The following is a 12000-nucleotide window of genomic DNA, read 5'->3' as shown; positions in this document are numbered from 1 at the left end:
TTGGGGGAAAAAATTCCTCAAATTGACTCAAAATTTAGGGAAAAATTTCCCAAAATTGGGGGAAAAAATCCCCTCAAAATTGGGGGGAAATTCAGAAAATTTGGATAAAAAGTTCTCAAAAAATTGGGGGAAAATTCTTCAAATTATGTAAAATTTTTGGAAAAAAAAAAATCCTCAAATTTGGGGGAAAAAATTCCTCAAATTTGGGAAAAAATTCCCCAAATTGACTCAAATTTTGGAGGAAAAAAAATCCCCAAATTTGGCCAAAAATCCCCTAAAATTGGGGAGAAATTCCCCAAAATGACTCAAATTTTGCGGGAAAATTCTCAAATTTTGAGGGGAAAAAAAATCCCCCAAATCCACTCAAATTTTGGGGGAGAAAAATTCCTCATATCCTCTCAAATTTGGCCTTTCTGATCCATTTTGGGTCATTTCCATCCCATTTTGGGACCTTTTGATCCATTTTTGGGACATTCTGGTCCCACTTTGAGGTGTTTTGATCCCATTTTTGGGTGTTTTGATCCCATTTTGGGACCTTTTGATCCATTTTTGGGTGTTCTGGTTCCATTTTGAGACATTTCCACCCGTTTTTAGGGTATTTTGATCCCATTTCGGGGGTTTTGATCCCTTTTTTGAGTATTTTGATCCCATTTTGAGACAATTCCATCCCTTTTTGAGTTTTCCAATCCCATTTTAGGATGTTCTGATCCCATTTTGGGGTATTTTCATCCCATTTTGGGACTTTTTGATCCCATTTTGAGATGATTCTTCCCTTTTAGGACCATTCCCATCCCATTTTGGGACAATTTCAGCCCTTTTTGAGTATTTTGATCCCATTTTGGGACCTTTTGATCCATTTTTGGGACGTTTTGATCCATTTTTGGGACCTTTTGATCCATTTTAGGGTGTTCTGGTCCCATTTTGAGACAATTCCATCCCATTTTGAGGCATTTTAATCCCATTTTGAGACCATTTGACCCCATTTATGACCATTCTCACCCCATTTTGGGACAATTTCAGCCCTTTTTGTGTCTTCTAATCCAATTTTGGGGTCTTCTGATCCCATTTTGGGGTATTTTCATCCCATTTTGGGACATTTCCTCCCCATTTATGACCATTCCCACCCCTTTTTGACCCGTTTTGACCCATTTTAAGCCATTTTCACCCCTTTAAATCCACATTTTCCACTTTTTTTTTTGCTTTTTTTCCATCCAATTTTTATTTTCCCATCTCAGGGTCTCTCCCCTCAATCCTCCTGTGCCTTGGACGTCTCAGGGACCCCCCAAATTTCTCTGCTGGCAGCAGCTCCCCCCTCCCAGCGCCCCCTGAGCTCCTCCTGGGCCCTCCCGAGGCCTTGGGGGCCTTTGGCTCAAACTGTGGGACCTTTTGATCCATTTTTGGGACCTTTTGATCCATTTTGGGACCTTTTGATCCATTTTTGGGTGTTCTGATCCCATTTTGGGGCATTCTCATCCCGTTTTAGTTTGTTTTGGTCCCATTTGGGACATTCTGATCCCATTTTGGGATGTTTTGGTCCCATTTTGGGACCTTTTGACCCATTTTTGGGTGTTTTAGTCCCATTTTGGGGTATTTTCATCCCATTTTGGGACCTTTTGATCCCATTTTGGGACAATTCCACTCCTTTTATGACCATTCCCACCCCATTTTGGGTCTTCTCATCCCATTTTGGGGCATTTTGATCCCATTTTGAGACACTCTGAGCCCTTTTTGAGTCGTTTGATCCCATTTTGGGACAATTCCACCGCCTTTTGGGGCGTTTTGATCCCATTTTGGGTCTTCTAATCCCATTTTGAGATATTTTGATCCAATTTTGGGACGTTTCTATCCCATTTTGGGTCATTCTGATCCCATTTTGGACGTTCTGATCCCATTTTAGGGTGTTTTGATCCCATTTTGAGGCATTTTAATTCCATTTTGACCCATTTTGACCCATTTTAATCCACATTTTTTGCATTATTTTTTGCTTTTTTTCCATCCAATTTTTATTCCTCCATGTCAGGGTCTCTCCCCTCAATCCTCCTGTGCCTTGGGGCTCTCAGGGACCCCCTTTGACACCTCCGGGACCCCCCAGATCTGTCTGAGTGTTTGTGCTCCCCCCTCCCAGCGCCCCCTGAGCTCCTCCTGGTCTCGGCCGAGGCGTTTTGGTCAAATTTTGGGATGTTTTGATCCATTTTGGGTCTTCCAGTCCCATTTTGGGACCTTTTGATCCATTTTTGGGTCTTCTGATCCCATTTTGAGGCATTTTCATCCCATTTTGGGGTATTTTCATCCCATTTTAGCTTGTTTTGATCCCATTTTGGGACATTCTGGTCCCATTTTGGGACCTTTTGATCCCATTTTGAGGCATTTTCATCCCATTTTGAGTCTTCTGGTCCCATTTTGGGTCTTCTAATCCCATTTTGGGACCTTTTGATCCCGTTTTAGGACATTTCCACCCCATTTTGACCCATTTTAAGCCATTTTAACCCATTCAAATCCACATTTTCTGCCATTTTTTGCCTCTTTTCTCCAACCATTTTTATTTCTTTAATTTCAACAACTCCCTGTTCAATCCCCTCCATCCTTGGGGCTCTCAGGGACCCCCCTGGGGCTCTCAGGGACCCCCCAGATCATTCTGAGTGTTTGTGCTCCCCCTCCCAGCGCCCCCTGAGCTCCTCCTGGGCCCTCCCGAGGCCTTGGGGGCCTTTGGCTCAAACTGTGGGACCTTTTCATCCATTTTGGGACCTTTTGATCCATTTTGGGACCTTTTGATCCATTTTTGGGTGTTCTGATCCCATTTTGGGGCATTTTCATCTCATTTTAGTTTGTTTTGGTCCCATTTGGGACATTCTGATCCCATTTTGGGTGTTTTGGTCCCATTTTGGGGTATTTTCATCCCATTTTGGGTGTTTTGGTCCCATTTTGGGTGTTTTGGTCCCATTTTGAGGCATTTTCATCCCATTTTGGGGCACTCTGAGCCATTTTCAAGGGTTCTGATCCCATTTTGGGGTGTTTTGGTCCCATTTTGGGGCATTTTCATCCCGTTCTAGTTTGTTTTGGTCCCATTTTGGGACATTTTGATCCCATTTTGAGTCATTTTCATCCCGTTTTAAGCCATTTTAACCCATTTTGACCCATTTTAATCCACATTTTTTTGCTTTTTTCCATCCAATTTTTATTTCTTCAATTTCAACAACTCTCCCTTCAATCCTTGGACGTCTCAGGATCCTCCTTGGGGCTCTCAGGGACCCCCTTGGACACCTCCGGGACCCCCCAAATTTCTCTGATGGCAGCAGCTCCCCCCTCCCAGCGCCTCCTGAGCTCCTCGTGGTCTCGGCCGAGTCTTTTGCGCAGTTTCCTGGCGAAGGCGGCTCCGCGGGCGCGCAGATCGGCCGCGCTCAGCTCCAGCAGCGCCCGCGCCTCCGCCCCGTACTCGGAAATTCGGCTCTGCGCCTCCCTGTGCAGGTCACGGAGCTCCTGGAGGGTCGTGCTGGGGGAAAAAATGGGATTTTTTTAAAAAATTGGATTTTTCTAGGATTTTTTGGGGAAAAAATTGGAATTTTTTGGGTTTTTTTGGGGAAAAAATTGGATTTTTTGGGTTATTATGGGGAAAGAACGGGATTTTTTTGGTGATTTTAGGGAAAAAAATGGGATTTTTTGGGGAAAAAATGGGATTATTTTGGGGAATTTTTTTTTATTTTTTGGGGGGGAAAAATGGGATTTTTTGAGGAATTTTAGGGGGAAAATTGGATTTTTTGGTTTTTTTTTTTTTGAGAAAAAATGGGATTTTTTTAGGAATTATTTTGGGGAAAAATGGGATTTTTTTGGTGATTTTTTTTTGAGAAAAATGGGATTTTTTTGGGTGATTTTAGGGGAAAAAATGGGATTTTTTTGGGAAAAAAATTGGATTTTTTGGGGACTTTTTTGGGGGAAAAATGGGATTTTTTGGGGTTTTTTGGGGGGGAAAATAATGGGATTTTTTTTGGTTATTATAGGGGAAAAAATTGGAATTTTTCTTGGGAATTTTGGGGAAAAAAATGGGATTTTTTGGGTTATTATAGGGGAAAAAATGGGATTTTTTTGGTAATTTTCTCCCCAAATTTCACCATATTTTCCCCAATTTTTTGCTATTTTTTTCCTCCAATTTTTGACCTTTTTTTCCCTTTTTTTCCCCAGTTTTTCCCCTCACTGGCTTTTCTCTCCCGCCGCCACTGGGGGGCGCTCTCGGCCAATTCTTCATTTCCACCCCAATTTTCGTCATTTTTTCCCCCAAATTTCCACATTTTCACCGCCAATTTTCGATTTTTTTTCCTCCAACTTTCAAGTTTCGTTCTCCCATTTTTTGGGAAAATTTTCCCCAATTTTCACTATTTTTTCCCCTTTTTTTTTTGTATTTCCCCCCCTTTTTTTTGACATTTTTTCCCCCAAATTTTCCTTATTTTTATCCCAAATTTTCACTATTTTTTCCCCAAATTTTCCTTATTTTTATCTCAAATTTTTCGGTATTTTTTCCTCCAATTTTCGCTATTTTTTTTCCCCAATTTTTGACCGTTTTTCCCCCATTTTTTGAGTTCTTTTCCCCCATTTTTTGACCTTTTTTCCCCCTTTTTTTTTTTTTTTTTTTCCCCAATTTTTTTCCCTTTTTCCCCCGAATTTTTCACTCACTGTATTTTGACCACCAGGGGATTTTCTTTAATCCTCTCGGTGGCGTTCCAGTTTTCCCTATTTTTTCCCCAATATTTTGTATTTTTTCCCCCATTTTTTTGCTATTTCCCCCCAATTTTTTGACATTTTCACTCCCAATTTTCGACATTTTCCCCTCCAATTTTTTTTTGTATTTTTCACCCATTTTTTGACCTTTTTCCCCATTTTTTGACTTATTTTTTCCCTCACTGGCTTTTCTCTCCCGCAGCCACTGGGGGGCGCTCTCGCCCAATTCACTTTAATTTTCGTTATTTTTTTTTTACCCAATATTTTGTATTTCCCCCCTTTTTTTTTGCTATTTTCCCCCCAATTTTGGACCTTTTCCACTCCAATTTTTTTTTTTGTATTTTTCACCCATTTTTAAAAGTTTTTTCCGTCCATTTTTTGACCTTTTTTCCCCAAATTTTGACCTTTTTTCCCCCAATTTTCACTATTTTTTTCCCGTTTTTTTTCTATTTCCCCCGAAATTTTCTCCATTTTCTGACTCACTGTATTTTGACCACGAGGGGATTTTCTCTGATCCTGTTTGTGGCGTTCCCGGCCGCCTCCCCCAGGAGCCCCAGGAGCCCCCAGAGCCTGGCGGGGGTCCCTGGAGGGGCCGTGGGGGGCGGATCCGCCCCACAGACTGAAAAAGGAAAAAAAAAATTAAATTTTAAAATTAAAAAATGGGATTCTTACACCCAAAAATGGGGTTTGGCGGAAAAAAAAAAAATGGGATTTTTACACCCAAAAATGGATTTTTTACAACCAAAAATGAGATTTCTTGGAAAAAAAAAATGGATTTTTTTACTCAAAATATGGGATTTGTGCTAAAAAATGAGATTTAAACTGAAAAAATGGGATTTATTACTCAAAAAAGGGATTTATTGTAAAAAATGGGATTTATAGTTTAAAAATGGGTTTTATAGTTAAAAAAATGGGATTCAAACCCCAAAAATTGGATTTATTACCCAAAAATTTGGTTTAGACCCCAAAAATGGGATTTTTACACCCAAAATGAGATTTATTACCCAGAAATGGGATTTATCCTAAAAAAAGGGGATTTATTAATGAAAAATGGGATTTTTACACCCAAAAATGGGATTTGTCCGAAAAAAAAATGGGATTTGTGCTTAAAAAAAAAATAAATAAATGAAAGAGAAAATAAAATTATAAAATAAAATAAAGCAGAACAAAAAGAAAATATTAAATAAACTTTAAAAATATAATATAAAATAAAATATAAAGTACAATAGAATGTAAATGAAATGAAATAAAGAGTATAATATAATATAATATAATATAATATAAGTGAAATGAAATGAAATATAAAAAAAGAAATGAAATAAAATAATAAATAAAAAAATAAAAATTAAAATAAACTAAGAAAATAAATTAAAAAATAAATTAAATAAAATACAAAAGAAAAGAAAAGAAAAGAAATGAAATAAAATATAGTAGAGTACATGAAATAAAATAAAATAAAATTAAATTAAAAAAATAAATTTAATAAAATAACAAACAAAAAATAAATAAAATTAAATAAAAAATAAAATAAGAAATATAAAATAAAATAAAATAACATAAATCAAAACAAAACAAAAAAAATCCCCCAAAAAACCCTCAAAAATTTCCCTTAAAATCCCCTAAAATTTGAATTTTTCTTGATTTTCCCAAACCCCCCGAGTTTCTCCCCAAAAGGGCGACGCCGTCACCGACCTGCCCCCAGCGCCAGCAGCGCCAGCAGCGACACCAAAACACGCATGGCCCGGCCTGGGGGGAGAAAACACAGAAAATGTCAATAAAAACCCCTAAAATCACCCCAAAAATGACACCAAAACACGCATGGCCCGGCCTGGGGGGAGAAAACACAGAAAATGTCAATAAAAACCCCTAAAATGGCACCAAAACACCCAAAAAAGGGCCCTAAATGGGCCTAAATGGCACCAAAATGTCACTAAATGTCACCAAAATGTCACTTAATGGCTTCAAAATGAACCGAAATGGGTCCAAAATTGTCCCAAATGGCACCAAAAACCCCAAAAATGTCACTAAATGTCACCAGGACCAGCATGGCCAGGCCTGGATGGAGAAAAAATGGCAAAAAATGTCAATTAAAACCCCAAAAATGGCACCAAAACACCCAAAAATGTCAATAAATGGCACAAAAACCCCCAAAAATGTCACTAAATGGGCCCAAAATGGGCCCAAAATGGATCCAAAATGGCCCAAAATGGCCCCAAAGTGTCAGTAAATGGCCCCAAAATGGTCCAAATGTCACTAAATGGCACCAAATGGTCCCAACGTGGCCCCAAATGTCACCAAATGGCCCAAAAAATGGCACAAAACCACCCCAAAATGGCCCCAAAACACCCAAAAAATGTCACTAAATGTCACCAGGACCCGCATGGCCAGGCCTGGAATGGGATAAAAACCCCAAAAATGTCAATAAATGGCACCAAAAATGGCACTAAATGTCATCAAAAACCTCAGAAATGGCCCCAAAATGGCCCCAAATGGCCCTAAAATGTCACCAAATGGTCCCGAAGTGTCACAAAATGGCCCCAAATGGCCCAAAATAGCCCCAAAATGTCACCAAAAGTCACAGAATGGCCCCAAAATGTCACCAAGTGGTCCCAAAATGCCCCAAAATGTCACCAAATGTGCCCAAAATGTCCCACGATGTAAAAAAAAAGTCCCCAAATTGTCACAAAATTGTCCCCAAATGTCCCAAATCATGCCCAGACCGTCCGAAATCTCTGAAAATTGTCCCCAAATTGTCCCCAAATCCCCTCAAAATGTCCCAAAATTGTCCCCAAATGTCCAAAACTGTCCCAAAATTGTCCCCAAGCCCCTGAAATTGTCCTCAAATCCCCAAATCGAGCCCAGACAGCCCCAAATGTCCCAAAAATTGTCCCCAAATGCCCCCAAACCCCCCAAAATTGTCCCCAAATGCCCCCAAATTACCCCAAAAATTGTCCCCCAAACCCCTGGAATGGCCCAAAATGTCCCCAAAAATTGTCCCCAACCCCCCAAAATTGTCCCCAAAATGTCATCAAAACATCTGAAATTGTCCCCAACCCTCCGAAATTGTCCCTAAATCACTCCCAAATGTCCCCAAAGTGTCCCCAAACGTCAAAAAATACCCCAAAGTGCCCCCAAACGACCCAAAATTGTCCCCAAATAGTCCCCAAACCCCCAAATTGTCCCCAAGTCACCAAATTGTCCCCAAATGTCCCCAAATGTCTGAAATTGTGCCCAAATTGCCCCAAAATTGTCCCCAAATGTCCCAAAATTGTCCCCAAATTGTCCCCAAAAGTCCCCAAATGACCCCAAATCCCCCAAAATTGTCCCAAAATGACCCGAAATTGTCCCCAAACCCCCTAAAACTGTCCCCAAACCCCCTCAAAATTGTCCCCAAATTGTCCTCAACCACCTGAATTGTCAAAAAATGCCCCAAAATGTCAAAAAATGACCCAAAATCGTCCCCAAATTGTCCCCAAATCCCCAAAATTGTCCCAGATTGTCCCCAGACCCCCCAAAATGTCAAAAAATGTCCCAAAATTGTCCCCAAATTGTCCCAAAATGACCCAAATCGTCCCCAAAACCCCAAAATTGTCCCAAAACGACCCAAAATTGTCCCAAAATGACCCCAACCCTCCAAAATTGCCCCAAATGTCCCCAAATCCTCCCCAGCCCCCCCCAAATGTCCCAAAATGTCCCAAAAATGATCCAAAATTGCCCCAAATTTGTCCCCAAATTGTCCCCAAATGTCCCAAAATGTCAAAAAATGACCCAAAATTGTCCCCAAATTGTCCCCAAATGTCCCAAAAATGTCCCCAAATCATCCCCAGACCCCCCAAAATGTGTCAAAAAATGTCCCAAAATGACAAAAAAATGATCCAATATGTCAAAAAAAATGACCCAAAATCGTCCCCAAACCCCCAAAATCGTCCCCAAAATTGTCCCCTCCCCCCCTGACCTGTTGTGTCCCCTCGGGCTCCGGCCCCTCCCCCCCCCAAGGGCCCTTTGGGGTCCCCTAAATACCCCCCGGGGTGGGGGAGGGGCGGGGGCGGGGCCTGGGCTGACCTTTGTCCCGCCCCTCCCCCCACCCCTCCCCCCGCCCCTCCCCCACCCCACAAAACACAAAAAAATTGTGGGAAAAAATCTCAAAAAAATCCCAAAAATTAATGAAAAAAAAAATCAAAAAAATCCACAAATTTTGGAGGGGAAAAAACACCAAAAAAAAAATCCCCCAAAAATGGTGGGAAAAAACCCAAAAAAACCCCAAAATTTGGTGGGAAAAAAAAAACAAACCCAAAAAAACCTCAAAAAATTAGTGGGAAAAAAACCCAAAAAAACCCCAAAAAATTGGTGGAAAAAAAACCCCAAAAATTGGTGGGAAAATCCCAAAAAAATCCCCAAAATTGGTGGGGAAAAAACCAAAAAATCCCCAAATTTTGGAGGGAAAAAAACCAAAAAAACCTCAAAAAAAATGTGGGAAAAAACCCCCAAAAATTGGTGGGAAAAAACCAAAAAAAAACCCAAAAAAACCCCCCAAATTTTGGAGGGAAAAAACCCCAAAAAACCCCAAAAATTGGTGGGAAAAAGCCCCAAAAAACCCTCAAAAATTGGTGGGAAAAACACCAAAAAATCCCAAAAAATTAGTGGGAACAAACAAAAAAAAACACCCCAAAATTTGGTGGGAAAAAAACAAAAAAACACGCCAAAAATGGGTGGAAAAAACCAAAAAAATCCCCAAAATTTGGTGGGAAAAAACCCCAAAAAACCCCCCAAAAAATTGGTGGGAAAAAACCCCAAAAAAATCCAAAAATTGGGGGAAAAAAAGCCCTAAAAATCCCCTCCCCCACCCCCTAAAACCCCCAAAAATTTGGCGGGAAAAGACCCCAAAAAAATCCCCCAAAATCCCCAAAAAACCCCAAAATTTTGGCGGGAAAAGACCCCCCAAAAAAATCCCAAAAAACCCCCAAAAATTTGGGGAAAAAAAGACCAAAAAAAATCCCCAAAAACCCCCAAAAATTTGGGGAAAAAAAAGACCAAAAAAAATCCCCAAAAACCCCCAAAAATTTGGGAAAAGAATCCCCCAAAATTCCCAAAATTTTGGCGGGAAAAGAGTCCTAAAAAATCCCCTCCCCCAATTCCCAAAAACCCCAAAAATTTGGGAAAAAAAATCCCCCAAATCCCCAAAATTTGGGGAAAAAAAGGCCAAAAAAATCCTCCAAAAATCCCCAAAATTTTGGCGGGAAAAGAGTCCTAAAAAATCCCCTCCCCCAATTCCCAAAAACCCCAAAAATCTGGGAAAAAAATCCCCAAAATCCCCCAAAACCCCCAAAATTTAGAGGAAAAAAAGCCCCCAAAAAATCCCCTCCCCCACCCCCCAAATCCCCAAAATTTTGAGATTTTTTGGGTTTTTTTCCCGCCAAAATTTTGGGTTTTTTTGGGGGGTGGGGGAGGGGATTTTTTGGCTTTTTTCCCGCCAAAATTTTTGGGTTTTTTGGGGGATTTTTTGGGGGTTTTTTTCCCCAAAATTTTGGAATTTTTTTGGGTTTTGGGGGGAGGGTCAAGACCTCTCCCCTACCCCCCAAATCTACAAAATTTTGGGGATTTTTTTTGGTTTTTTCCCACCAATTTTTGGGGTTTTTTTTTGGTTTTTCCCACCAATTTTTTGGGGGTTTTTTTTGGGATTTTCCCGCCAAAATTTTGGGGCTTTTTCCGGGTGGGGGAGGGGATTTTTGGGGTCTTTTCCCGCCAAAATTTTGGTGGTTTTGGGGGGTTTTGGGGGAGGGGATTTTGGGGGTGGGGGAGGGGCAGGAAAACTCCCCCCTCGCCCCTCCCCCACCTTTATCCCCAAAATTTTGGGGTAAAAAAGCCAAAAAAATTCCAAAATTTTTGGGATTTTTGGGGATTTTGGGGGGTGGGGGAGGGGCGGGGGGTGGGGGGAGGGGCAGGAAACTCCCCCCCGCCCCTCCCCCACCCCCCTGGAGGCCACGCCCACTTTGGACTTGGGACACGACGTGGCCAAAAATGGGTGGGGGAGGGGCAAAGGTCCGAAGGGTGGGGGAGGGGTGGGGGAGGGGAGAAGAAAAATTTAAAAAAAAAAAAAAAGGGAAAAAAAAAGAAAAAAAACTAATTAAAAAAACTCGAATTTCACCCAAAATTGTGATTTTTTTCTCCTAAGTTGTGATTTTTCCTCCAAAATTTGGGATTTTTCCCAAAATTGTGATTTTTTTTTCCCCTAAAATTGTCATTTTTACCCAAAACTGTGATTTTTTTTTCTCCTAAATTGGGATATTTTTCTAAAATTGGGATTTTCCCCAAAAAATTTTGATGTTTTTACCCAAATTTAAGTTTTTTTCCCCTAAAATTGTGATCTTTTCCCCCCAAATTTTGTACTTTTTCCCCAATTTTGTAATTTTTTCCCCAAAATTTCTGATTTTCCCCCCAGAAAAAAAGAGCCAAGAGCCCAAAATTCTCGAGCAGTTCCTTTATTGAAGGAGGAGCCTCAAATTTCCCCAAATTTTGGGGTTTTTTTGGGGTCAAAACCTCCAAAATTCGTCATTTTTGGGACCCCAAAGTCGATCCCGTGATGGGGGAGGGGAGGGAAAATTTTTGGGAATTTTTGGGGATTTTTTGGGAATTTTTGGGGATTTCTTGAGGGTTTTTGGGGGGATTTTTTGGGGATTTTTTGGGAATTTTTGGGGAATTTTTTGGGGATTTTTTGGGGATTTTTCGAGGGTTATTTGGGGGGATTTTTTGGGGATTTTTTGGGGATTTTTTGGGGAATTTTTGGGGGATTTTTTGAGGGTTTTTTGGGGGGGTTTTGGGGGTTTTTTGGGGATTTTTCGAGGGGTTTTTGGGGGGATTTTTCGAGGGTTTTTTGGAGGAATTTTTGGGGATTTTTCGAGGTTTTTTTGAATTTTTCAAGGATTTTTGGGGGTGAATTTTGGGAATTTTTGGAAGAATTTTGGAGGGAATTTTGAGGATTTTTTTGGGATTTTTTGGGATTTTTTCGAGGGTTTTTTTGGGGGAAATTTTGAGGATTTTGGGGGAAATTTTTCAAGGATTTTTGGGGAGAATTTTTTTGGAAAATTTTAGGGATTTTTTGGGGAATTTTTTGAGGATTTTTGGGAGGGAATTTCGGGAGGATTTTGGGGGAAATTTTGGGATTTTTTGGGCGAATTTTGGGAATTTTTTGGGGTTTTTTGGGGGGGAAATTTTGAGGATTTTAGGGGGAATTTTGGGGGATTTTTGGGGAGTTTTTTGAGGGATTTTTGAGAGAATTTTGGGGGGAATTTT

General features: G+C 40.4%; 1 protein-coding gene and 1 long non-coding RNA gene across 2 annotated transcripts; one reads left to right on the top strand and one right to left on the bottom strand.

Annotated features, from left to right (window-relative positions):
- The first annotated feature begins 2191 nt into the window (after positions 1–2191).
- Positions 2192–2523, top strand: LOC310920833. Its single transcript, XR_014592048.1, has 3 exons — positions 2192–2280; positions 2386–2404; positions 2446–2523. It is a non-coding gene; the product is annotated as an uncharacterized lncRNA (long non-coding RNA).
- A 681-nt stretch (positions 2524–3204) lies between these two features.
- Positions 3205–8726, bottom strand: LOC310920725 (uncharacterized protein; the record flags this gene model as incomplete). Its single annotated transcript, XM_083880784.1, has 4 exons — positions 8666–8726; positions 6403–6456; positions 5194–5329; positions 3205–3490 (listed from the first exon to the last, which is right to left on the bottom strand). Exons 2-4 carry the CDS (start codon positions 6446–6448, stop codon positions 3205–3207), a joined length of 468 nt encoding a protein of 155 aa, XP_083736910.1. The 5' UTR covers positions 6449–6456; positions 8666–8726.
- Positions 8727–12000: the final 3274 nt, after the last annotated feature.

This window comes from Zosterops lateralis, assembly GCF_965231275.1.
Source record: "Zosterops lateralis genome assembly, chromosome: 31".
In the NCBI taxonomy this organism is placed as follows: Eukaryota; Metazoa; Chordata; class Aves; order Passeriformes; family Zosteropidae; genus Zosterops; species Zosterops lateralis.
This window is presented reverse-complemented; position numbering and strand designations above follow the sequence as displayed.